General features: G+C 39.1%; 1 protein-coding gene across 2 annotated transcripts; it reads left to right on the plus strand.

The window, feature by feature from the left end:
• Window positions 1-4,174: 4,174 nt before the first annotated feature.
• LOC146977376 (progestin and adipoQ receptor family member 3-like) lies at window positions 4,175-9,153 on the plus strand. 2 transcript variants are annotated; one of them, XM_085793566.1, is made up of 7 exons: window positions 4,175-4,346; window positions 4,704-5,013; window positions 5,280-5,442; window positions 6,290-6,445; window positions 6,664-6,861; window positions 7,094-7,184; window positions 7,862-9,153. In XM_085793566.1, exons 2-7 carry the CDS (start codon window positions 4,817-4,819, stop codon window positions 8,002-8,004), a joined length of 948 nt encoding a protein of 315 aa, XP_085649692.1. In that variant the 5' UTR covers window positions 4,175-4,346; window positions 4,704-4,816; the 3' UTR covers window positions 8,005-9,153. The 2 variants fall into 2 exon arrangements, with proteins under 2 accessions (XP_085649692.1, XP_085649691.1); XM_085793565.1 differs by having other exon boundaries at window positions 4,765-5,013.
• Window positions 9,154-12,732: the final 3,579 nt, after the last annotated feature.

The raw sequence follows: 12,732 nt of genomic DNA on the forward strand, positions 1-12,732 counted from the left end.
AGGGAACTGCAACTGCACCTTGTATTTAACACAGCCCCCTGCCACCTATGATGATCCCCACCAACCAGAATTTGTGACCAAAGAAAAAAAAAAACCTTCTGATTTTTTTTTTTTTTTTTGCAGGACAGGAGAGGAACAGTTTTTTTCTATCAGCTAATATTAGCCAAGTGTCATACCCAGTTCCTCAAACCAAGGTGTGAAAACTTGATGTATTTGAAGTCCAATGTTGTGTGGTCTTCATATTTATATTTATGCTGGTAGCCATCTTTTAAACACGCAACTACAGTGTTTCAAATTATTCTATTTTACTGTTTTGTTTATTCACATGGTGAAGACTAACATATATGTATGCAGTTACATATAAAGAGCTTTGCACATAAGCAGCTCAATCACAGAACCTCACTGAGTGAGTGTTGTTTTTAAAGTTACGTAAAAAAGAAAAGAAAAAAAGAAAAAACTAATTGAGACTATAACGTACTGAGTACACTGAAGCAAATTGTCTCACAGCACTGCAGACTGATTTCTATTTCTCAAGTTTCCTCTGAGAAGAAACATCTTAGGGATGACAGTGTCAGTGTTTGTACGTTAAAGCTATGTCGGCCCACCATTTTGGACCAGACTGAAATATATCTTTGTGGACCAAACGTCATCTGGATATTAACTATATCATGATCCCCAGAGGATGTGCCCTTCACCTGAAAAACCTCTTATTTATCCATATTCTAAGGACCTGATACAAGTTGTCCAAACCAAATCTTTAGGAATTGATCCCTGACTTTTTGTAAATCTGTAAACTTGACAGTTATATTTTTAGATTTGTAAATTTGATTTGACCGTGGCAGCACACAGCTCAGTGTGTGTTCAGGACTTGTTATTCAATCCTCTCTTCTTGTGCCTTGAACTCCTTCATCTTTTGTACCTGCTCAGCCTGAGAAACTACTATGTTCTTTGTTCCACATGTAACTTCCTTCTTGTGGTAAACATCATCTATAGCCTCTGTCACGAGCCGGACACCTGACCTGTTATGTAACAGAGCTCCAGTCAAATATTAACAAAAATGTTTTGTCAGATTTTTCTCTCTCTGAGACATTTCTCTCAATGGTGGCTGAGAGAAGTTTGGGTGTGTATTTGGTGTATTTGTTCAGTTCTATATCAAAAAGCAGATTCACATGATCCCACAATAACAGATTTAAAGCAGATATCAGTGGCACGGCCGTTTTGGCTAATGCTGTGTTCAAGGCAGGCTTTTGAAACCGTAAGTTACAGCTTCAAGTCACAACTACGACTTGGTAGCGTTCCAGGTAACCCGTAGCTCGTGTTTATGTTGTCTGTGAAAGTTGACCCGTGAACTCGTATGAGTTAGCAGCCCCCGCCCTTGTAAGGCTTTAATCTGATTTTTTTTTTATCTCGTGAATTTTAGTTAACAAGTTAACAAACTGTCACTGTAACAACAGTTAGTAAAATCTTGAAGACTGTAATGTAGAATAGAAATTAGTTGAAATGAATATTCATATAATAAATAATGTTAAAATCTGAGAAAGTACAAAAATCTGGATTATATAAACTTTGCACAACAAAATGCAGACATGTCACACCAGTACCAATCTGTGAAGAATTCACTAAGGCAGAGCACCACAAGGAGCAGTGGAAAGGGACAGGAACAAAAAAAACATTGTTACACAGGACATATAGGTCCCACAGGCCGGTTATTTAAAAAATGATAACAGTTTTGATAATGGATTAATAATTGAAAATATGCTGCTCAAATGTGCTGCCTCTTTGTGTTTCACATATTGTAACAGAAAGAAGCTGCACATTGAAAACCTTTTGGGATTTTGATCAGTGATTGGACAGTTTTGATGGAGAGTGTGAATGTGGATGGTAAAAGTGAGCTTCCACAAGTTCAACAGCGCTGTGTGTCTGTGCACAGGACAAACTGGTGGTGGTTTTTTTTAGTTTTTTTTTACGTTTGATCCGTCCTTGCACGAGTGTGACTCACTTCAGTCCTGCACAGTTCTGATCTCCGCCCAGCAGAGGGAGCATGTGGGACAGCAGAGTGAGTCAGGCACAGGGAAATCAAGCCCGAGGCCTTTTCACTCTATACTTTTCAAATGTTTCCATCCTTGTTGAACCAATGCGACATTTTCAATTGTCAAATCAGCCTCAAGAGTCATGCTGGGAAATTCCTCTCCTGCCGGGGACTCCTCAGTCTTTTCATTCAATATTTGAACAGTCGCATTCTTGGGACCCTATCAGCACCACCACCGCCTCCTGGACACTATGTCGAATTTGACTCCCCTCGGACCCCCAGATGATATATCCGAGTTTGGAGAAATTTTAATTTTTGGACAAAGAAAAAAAAAATTCAACAACCCCGCAGGTTAAAATCTTTTCAAAATGGCCTGTGTGGTGTTTGGTCATTTTCTCCAAAACCACTGGCCCGTTTTCAACCAAACCTTCTGCGTTGGACTCCCGTCGGACCCCCAGATGATATATCCGCGTTTGGAGAAATTTGAAGAAATTTAGATTCTTGGTCAAAAAATTTCACATTGATTCAAAATTTATTGCGGTCATTTTGACATCAACACTGCTATTTAGAGATGTAGTTGCTTACTATCTGATACCTGCTGGTCCTGCAGCTAAAGGTGGACTGACTCTCTCTCCCTCTGCTTAACAGCTGGGGTTCTTAACCCTTTGATGCACAACATATGCACACCCCCTCTAATGCGCAACATGGGTCTAAAATGACCCGCATTCATTTTCCATGTGAATTCATGCTGGGTGAGTGTTTCTTTGTGGTATCTTTTAAAATCAATAAATTTTATGATTGAATCCTCCAAGTATCATTTGAATATCTTGTTTTTAATTAGTACAGGGTGTTATTTCCATTTTTACTTTCTTATTTTATGAACAAATAGACAAAAAGTCTCAGAGAGTGGACCAGTTAGCTAGCTAGCTGTTGACATTTCTACATTCTACTGTATTAGTTAACTACAGTAGAACATGTCAACAGCTAGCTAGCTAGGCAGCTGTTGACATGTTCTAGCTGGTGTCTACAATAGAATATTATTATATTGTTGTCACCAGCTAGAACATGTCATCATGTTAACAGTTAGCTAACTTGCTAATATTAAGGTATTTCCCTTTATGACAAGTAATGTAGCTACTTATTCAAGGTAACTAAAACCTTATCAATTATGCACAGTTATCTTTAATGAGTCATCAAATGTTTCTTTAGGTAAATTGGAATAATTGTAAAACAAGTAAATATGATTATATGTGCTTAAAAAACAATATTTACTTAAGAAAATGATAAATACTGTGCAGTGATTTCAAAGATATAACATTGAAATAGCCTACTCAGATAGAATAAACTATGGCTAGCTGTTGACCACAGTAGAATATGTCAACAGAGCTATTAATGGGGGAAAAAGGACAAGTAATGACTAGTCATTATTGTAATCAAGGAAACAATTGTCTGTTGTTGGTATAGATAGTGAGGGAATGCTAAAATTAAAGTATTCTTGCTATACTTGTTTTTTCAACTGGTCCACTCACTGAGACATTTTTGTTCATTTTTGTTCACAAGTAAGAGATGAAAAATGGAAATAATGACCCCACTAATAAAAAACAAGATATTAAATAATACTTGGAACATTCAATCATAAAATAGATAGATTTCAAAAGTTACAGCAAAGAAACTATCACTCAGCATGAAATCACATTGGAAATGAATGTGGGTCATTTTAGACCCATGTTGCGCATTAGAGGGGTAGTGATACAAAATGTGTTTTTATTAAAAAAGTGAAAAAGTAAAAAATAAAATAAGGATGTATTATGATCAAAAACAAGTTAATTGAGGAATACCTGGAATTCTATATGATGAAATAAATTTTTCGCAAAGATATAGCACAAAAAAACTCACTCGGGTCTATTTAGACCCATGTTGTGCATCAAAGGGTTAAAAGGAGAATGTATGTCACATACTTTTGGGGGGGGCAGATTGTTCCCCAAATATTGGGGACATGTCCCCCCCAAAGTATACGGTGGTTACGCCCTTGCTCTAAATGCATTTAATTGAAGAGTCAAATTGTCTTTGAGTCAATGTAAATGTAAAGCGGTGCGCCGGTCCTGCCAGCAGGTGGCAGCGACGCGCCGCTTCATTGAACTCAACAACAACAAAGAGAAGAAGACACCGGTTTGCTGGTTTTGTTCGGGACCTGACTATTGTATGTTATTTTATTTCACTAAAATGTCGTTTTTTTAACGTCATGTTGGCCTGCTAGCCATCTGGATATGGCTCAGTTGCTCGGACAAACCCGTCGACAGTCGGACTGGGACTAATGGTGAGCTTCGTAACGCTGTGTTTTTAAAACCAGTTTGGCTGGTTACCCCTAAAAATAACGCCAGTCAAGGTTAGCTGCACCGTAAGCTAGCCGGGAGTCTAGCCTGCTGACATTTCGCAGTAACTGAGCGGTCTGGTATACAGTTAAAAGAAGTGATAATGTCTGTTGAGCTTTTGCCTCAAAGCCAAGGAGGCACTGGTAAAATGCTGCGAGTGTGTTTCATAGCGCTAAACAAACCCTCAAACTTATGGAGGGCAGACATGAGGCAGCATCTTTAGCTAATGACATGTCAACACTCATTGACTCCCATTGTTAAATATGTGTAACTTAAGCAACATTGGCCTTTGTTTTTTCGAGGTTATCAGTCCAGTGGCAACAGACTGACCACTGGTTTATCTCCTCCTCTCTCCAAACTCAGCCCTGACCTCCCTCCTTTTGCCTTGAACCAGAAGAGAAGAGCAGAGACCAAGATGCTGCTGAAGATGCCCCAGAAGCTGCTGAAGACTGCCCACTACATAGAGCTGGGCAGCTACCAGCACTGGCCTGTGCTCATACCCCAGAGGATAAGACTGTACACCTACGAGCAAATCCCCCTCTTCCTCAAAGAAAACCCCTACATCACAGACGGCTACAGGGCTCACCTGCCCTCCAAGCTCTGCCTTAAGAGGTGGGAGAGCGGCTGTGTGAAATGCAGAAAACATCACATTGAGATGATTGCATGGCCTGATACTGCCATTTCAGTTGGGAGGAGCATTCTTGCCTTTTATTTTCACTTCAATACATATTATTTAAAATATGCAGCTCCTGCAGTTTGGATATTGTGCTTGGCCATTTCGCATATTCCATTACTTTGCAATTTACTGTGCAGCTCTAGGTGGGAGCAGGTCTATTTTTTCTCATATGTACATTGTTGTTTCTTCTTGTCTCTTGCAGTATTTTTATTCTGTCCAATGAGACGGTGAATATCTGGAGCCACCTGCTGGGTTTCCTGCTCTTCTTCTCTCTGGGGGTCAATGACCTTTCCTCAGTACTGCCAGCCTCTGGTGCTAACAGAGAAGACTACGTCATCTATGCTATTGGGCTGTTCTGCTTCCAGGTAAACCATCATTTGACTGTGTATGTATAGTAGCGAAAGATGGAAAACCTATTCTTTCAACTGACCTTCTTTACAGTATCTTCTTCCTGGTCTTATGTGGCTTTGACATGAATGATTGCAAAGATGTTGTTAAATAAAAGATGCATTGCATGTAGGGATTTGATTTCCCTTACTACTGTGAGAGACATTGCTCACTAACACAAGGTGCATGATTTCTTTGTGTCTCTCTCCTTAACTAACTAACTAACAGCATATTTTGCATATTTGTTATTTCATTTTTGTCAGCAATTCTTAAACGCCGGTAATTTATTGTGAACATCTTCAACAGTCCAGCACCTGTATGTTAATAATATAGTAGTGTATGCAGTGTTGTGTATTAAAGTGTATTGATGTGGCTTAACAAACTGATTCATGTAGGTTTACATTTCCTGCCACAGGTGCATTAAAGTTCACCTCGACCTGCCCAGATGTGTAAGCTATTTCATAAGGTTGCTGCAGAGTCTTGTGTTATAAACATTAGGAATGGTGATGTAGTTCATAGTGCCCCTGGCAGCTGGTGGCTTGTTCAATATGGAGACAGTTGTACTGTTTGCGTGTTAGCTGTATTGTATTTTGAGCAGCTGGTAATGGGATAGTACATTTGTGATGGCAAGTCAGTGTGAATCCCTGTTACAGTGAGTATGTAGTTTAGCCATCCCCTTAACTTCCTCGTGAAATCCTCGTCTGTCCACATAATTGCATGTTTGTGGATCATTATTTCTTGAGGTAAGTTCATGTATTTTAGTTGATAACTTCAAATCAAAATATATGTATATATGTAAAGAAACTGTGTGTGTTTTCATCCCAGGTGTGCATGTTGTGTTCAGTGGGATATCACCTGTTTTCATGCCACCGGTCAGAGAAGACGTGCCGTCGCTGGCTGGCATTAGACTACGCTGGCATCTCTGTTGGCATCTTGGGCTGCTATGTACCTGGGATCTTCTACGCCTTCTACTGTAATGCTGTAGGTGTGAATACTCAAGATAGAGGTTTCTACTACGGTGATAGCATGCAGCATGTTTGACTTGATTTTGTTGATTAGATGAAGTTGGAAAATAATTAAATCCAAAATGTCCATTGGATTGTTTTTCTTTTTCTCAAGATTCTTTACAGTACTGACAAAGAAACTGTTGCTCCAGCTTTGCAATATCTACTCTGATTGGTCACTCTCTTGTCTTGTAGTTTTGGCGACAGATCTACTTGCTGACAGTGCTCTCCCTGATCCTGGCCGTCTTCTGCGCTCAGGTCCACCCTCGTTACCTCAGTAACGACTGGCGACGGATACGCATGGCCATCTTCTGCTGTGTGGCTGGCATAAGTGTGATTCCTGCATGTCACTGGGTCTTGCTCACTGGTGGATTCACCTCTGATGTCGTACAGGTCAGGGAAATGCAGTCACGGTAGAAAACAAGCAGTTAGAGCATGATATGTATGCTTGCAGTTTTTTTTTTTTACACCTTGGTGTTCACTATTTTTCAGCTTCTCTAGGGGAAATCTACTCAAGTGGTTGTTTTATTTAATGTTGCCCTTATTCTAGCCCTAATTTGTATGAATCCCCTCTCTCCTGATTTAATCTTTAGTCATGCAAATTTTGTTCTTCTCGTCTGCACAGTTGTTTCTGCCACGCGTGATGGTGATGTACATGATAGCTGGATCTGCCTTCTTGTTCTACGTCACCAAAATCCCTGAGCGTTACTTCCCTGGTGAGTCCCTATTTCCTGTCTGGTCAAATAATTTAGTATTTATGCAGATTTCTAGGGTTAATACGATGTTCTTAGCTGTATAAATGCAGTTATCAAGACCAATTCTGAAAGAAAAATCATGTAAGCTTATACAGTATATTTTATTCATTATTGATACTACAGTGTAACAGTGTATGTAAGGAGACTGTTATTATTCCAGGTTGCAGAGCAAAATGTTTCAGCATTATAATACATTATAAGATGGAAAGATAAATGGAGTAATTTATGTGTTTTTTTTTTTACCTGTAAATCTGCTGATGCGTAACTTATTTAGGAAATATTTTTGTGCAGAATACTGAAAAAAACATCTCCCAGTAACAGTTGACAAAACAATCTCATCTCAAGCTCCATTTAGTAGCTGATGCAGAGCTTTGGTTCGCCATATCACATGTTGATGGAGTTTGTCAGCTGCAGATATTAAAATCTGAACTGTTTTTCTCTGCACTTGAAGAACTTATCTAATCCATATTGGTTTTAAAGAATGAACTGTGTAACTCTACTCACAGTGGCAGTTTATCTTTGGCCTTTGTTATTTCTTCCTGAAATGTGATTTGTTCTTTGTACATTTTGAAGACAATATAAAACCTGGATGCATAAATCAGTTTTTAGAGCTTTTTTTTTTATCTCTCCCATCCTAGGACAGCTGAACTACCTGGGCGCCAGCCACCAGGTGTGGCACGTACTTGTGGTTGTGATGTTTTACTGGTGGCACCAGACCGCTGTACACATCATGCACTTCAGACACACTCAGCCCTGCCCGAGCCGCTCCAGCAGCAGCTAAGTAAAACTGATCGAATACTGTTGTTTAAAACCCGAATCAGTCGTAGGTTAATAACCAATTAAATTAAAATTCAACATCTTCCCCACATCAGCTGCTGGTTAGAAGTTACTACCTAAAGTTCTGCCAACCACTAACCACCAGGAGCTCCTGCCTATTAGCCGCTAAAGCTGAGTGTGAAAGTGATGAGTAGCTCGTAGCCTTTACTGAGCTGCTGGTTACTGTTTTGTTTGTGGACCGAGCTGCTGTTAAAGGCCAGTAACCTCTCAGAAGGTTTCTTTGAATTATCCTGATAAAAAGGGCAACAGACCAGAGCCTGTGATGCTTCGTATTTCTAGGCTGTTGGCTAGTAGTCAGGAGACTTATGTGTACCCTTCAGGGACTATAAACCGATGTCAAAAGTAATGCAGCTGCACCACAACTAACTCCCCTGATGGACAGGAGACACAGCATGTAACTCCTTTTGGATCAATGCATGAAGCAACAATTTGTATTTATTTGTAGAACAACCAGAGCTTTGATGTTTTTAACTGATAATCATGTTCCCTTAGTTTAGGTTGTGATTTTTGTACATCAGGAAAGACAATAGCCAGTGTTAACAATTACTTTTTTTTTTTTTTTTTTGCCTGTAATTTAGTTTTATCTGTCAGTTTGTTCAAGATTAGTCTGCATAAAAGGTCCGGATAAAAGCTGGGAAGCACAGAAAGGATCATGACCACTGGGCATTCAACATGTGCACATTGAACTGCTTGTTTTGAGAGAAACAGTGTCTCAATGCCTCAAGTATTAAGAGCTTTTGAACAAATAGCTAAAGGTCAGTGAACAACAGTCTGCAATCTGATGAGGTGCAGAACTGAAAAAGTGAAAATGTGTTTTCTCTTTGGAACAAATAAGGTGGCACTTTAACAGCTCAACAGCATAACACTTAGGGAATCACTAAACATCAATTTTTAATTTGTGTGAAATGACCCCCTGAACTCTACAGTAAAGACAATGAAATAACATTTTTTGCTGATAATACGATCAGCAGTAGCATTCACTGAGTGGTTAGTTACCTACCATATCAGTCATAGGGATTATCGTGTATCAGCTGTAGTGGCTATCAGTTGTCACTTATCAGTTGTTATAATAAAGTCAACCATTAAAGCAGAAGTAAGCGATCCGGTCGTTTTGGCTAATGCTGCGTTCCAGGTAGGCTTTTGAAACCGTAAATTACAGCTTCAAGTCACAACTTACGATTTTATAGCGTTCCAGGCAACCCACTCGTGTTTTTCCGACCTGTTTTACCTGTGAAAGTCACTATAACGGCCACTCGTAACTTCCGACCCGTGAACTCCTACCAGATTGAACTGGTATGACTTCACAGGTCGGAAAAACACGAGTTACGAGTTTCCTTGAACGCACCATAACAGTCCTCGTCCTTACGTCACCACATTCACGGCGTCCCTTGGCTGCACACACAGCCCTGCATGCCGTTCTCTCTCCTCATTGGATAAAAACTGTAGGATACGATAAATGTTTTCTCCTCGGCTCAGAGCAGAGCAGAGTGACTGACAGACCCGTGTTTCAGACCAAACACTCTATGTAAGTGATTGCTGTCGGAAGATATAACTATTTAAGACTTATATTAACACAAATATATCACTTACTTCTGCTTTAAGGCTGGATATATGAGAAAATGAAATCTACTTGATGCTGTTGTTCAAATAAGGCCAGTGTAAAGAAGTCTGGGTATTTTTGGTGTTAGTTACATTTCCTCAGTACACTTTGGGAAAGTTTCATTTCATGTTATGTTTGTGTTTGTCTCCACATGATTCTAACTGTGTAGTGTGTACTTTATTTGCCTTATAATGTTTGAGTATACTGTAGACACACTTTCTGTTACAATCTGTTTTTGGTCACAAGGTGAACTTCAATCAGAACAAAATGATCAAACTCAGACCGACATCATCTTTGCTGTTACACCACAAGGCCAGTATTTTTCTTTCTAATAGTGTGATTTGATATGTAGAGCAAGTTATGAATTCAGACCTGGGAAATGCACTGTACAGGTGCTAAAAGAAGTGACTTCATTTTGCCTTTTTAGTGTGATGTTTTTATTTGAACTTTGAATATGGCCCTCTGATTACTACAAACCGCTTGATCTTTTCATGATTGATTATTTCACCACGTATTTGTGCATTTGCTGAATATCATTTGTACGACGGCACTGACTTTCAAGATGTATAATATTTATTTCAGTGCCTCTGTGAAAATATATTTTTAAACATTTTAAATGAATAAAGAATGCTGGAAAAATATATTTAAAAAATGTGTATTAGATTTATTAGCAGGGAACCATTGGCATCTGAATTGTGTTTAAATCTCACACCTCTTGGTCACGTTCTAACATAATAATCACATGAAGTCAGTGAGGGATCATCATGTGTTTGTTATAAACTGTTTTCTGCTATTGACACTATTAAACAATAGAGGGCAGCACTGATACAAATATCTGCCATTTAAAGGAGAAGCCGACAAAGAGAAAATGTAGTTGAACATTTGTGGTTCACCTATTTTTCTCAGTTGTCTTCTATTAAACTGAATATTAGGTATTTAACAGTGGAGCGTTTTCTGTTCAGTCTCAAGTGATACTTAAACAACAGTTTGGAAATTGCATGGTCGTTGAACACAGGACCTCCTGATGACTCAGCAGATCAGAGGTCACGTCACATGCTTATATTGTCAGTGGCAGGAGCATAAAGTATAAAGCTTTTGCTGTCCATCTTTAAAAATTTGTGAAAAATGCATAATTATTGTCTGATGACAGTGTTGTCATCTATAATTACCAGCTTTGGAATTATAGTAATTATATCAGAAAATTATACAGTTAACCATCATACCATTGGAATATTTGTGCAAATGTTAATGATGTAATGATGATCAGATGCACCATAATAATGGAAAATCATCCTGATGGTTTCTGTGGAAATTTCACTGATTATCCAGGATGGAGACTGTAGATGTTTAAACACTATGTGCTCATTTTTGACAACAAAAGCTTAACTGGACAGTCCTTTTCTGAGTCTTGTTTCTGCAGCTAAGGAACCATGAAGATTTGAGAATGTGCCTTACAAAGCATACGTTCAACTATTCTATAAAAATAAATACATGTTGAGAAATGAGCTCATTTGCCTTCTTGTTGATAGTTAGACGTTATATCCAGTAGCCAGCTATCATAGCCTGCCTTATTTTGCTTGTCTTAGATTATGTTTAGATTAGAAACTGCTAATCTATGTTCGCAGCTCACAATATCTGACAACACATTCCTCAGAAGCTCAGCAATAAACGTGTTTGTTACGCCCAGGGTCTAGGGGAAGCCTGGATGCAACGTAAGGTGAGCTCTCCACCTGTCTCACTGATAACCAATAATGCCAGCACCACAGGAATCACAGATACGACGCAGTTTTATTGTACGTCAGAGGTGAGCACTTCCAACACAATAAACAGAAAACACTCGGTGCCCTGGATTTGCCTCACAAACGGATAAACAAAAGACAGGCAGCTTACCTATACTCCTGCATTTAAACATCAGAAAACATGAACAAAAGAAAAGGGATTCTCCCTCCTATGTGCAAGGATCAAGGAAAGGCCAGAATGAGGGGCACAGAGCAGGCCACAAGTTACAGTATAGCATGGTAAACAATTCAACAATGGAAGTAATGGGAACACATGGTGGGTGCTGGCAGTGCTGTCAGGAGACAAAGTGGAGAGGCCATCTTGGAAGGCGGCGTAGCTTATAAAGCCTGGCTGTTCCTGAAGTGACCAATCAGGGCCGGGACCATCAGCCGGCAACTCCACCTACATATTCAATACACACACACACACACACATACACAAAAACACCATGCACAAACACAGCACAACACACCTCCATAACAGTGTTATATCTCAAAGGTTAAATCCATACTAAAATTAAGAGTGTAAAAACAATAATTTGTTAAAAGGCAACACATGTCCTTATTCCCAGCCATGAAATGAGCTAGACATTGTGTGGTTGTCGTGAAACGTGTGTGACTACATTTTAATACACATTAACTTAAGTAATTATTGACAATCTTGGTTAATGCAAATAGCTTACCTTTACCATGTTTACAGTTAATAAGTAAGAGAAAGGTCCTGGAAATATACCTGAAGGTGCTAAAAGCATGTGTCTGTTTTTGTCAGGGGAGCAACCAACTGATGATACAGGAAGACAGAGTCATTCTTTGAAAGTATTATTATGTTAGAAAATAATAGCCATGAATGCATCACCTCACACACCAATGGATAGTTACGTGAAGCCTGACACAGCAGCATAGTGTTGCCCGTTAAAGCTGCTCAGGTCATCCACGTAATCATCACTTTATGAAATGTATTTGAGAGATGGGACCCAGTGGCAAAAAAAGTACATTACATTCACTAAAAAAATTTCCCCATATTCATTGTCAGTCTGTCCTACTGCTAAATGCTATCAGTATTTATCTCAGTGAAAACTGCTCACCCTGAGGTCTTATCCAACAAACTACAACATTGTGTCATTTCAAACAAACACAGTAAGGTTGCGGGCTTTAAAACCAAAACAATGAATGAGCACTTAATGCTGAGGGGAAATGCTGGATATGGTGATAATTTTGGCAAGATGACAAGATCTGTAATATATATTAGATATTCTTTTGCAAAATAAAGTCCCAGATGCAAATGCTTCATTAG

Source organism: Trachurus japonicus, chromosome 12 (genome assembly GCF_045865225.1).
Source record: "Trachurus japonicus isolate A0001 chromosome 12, Traja_1.0".
Taxonomy (NCBI): domain Eukaryota; kingdom Metazoa; phylum Chordata; class Actinopteri; order Carangiformes; family Carangidae; genus Trachurus; species Trachurus japonicus.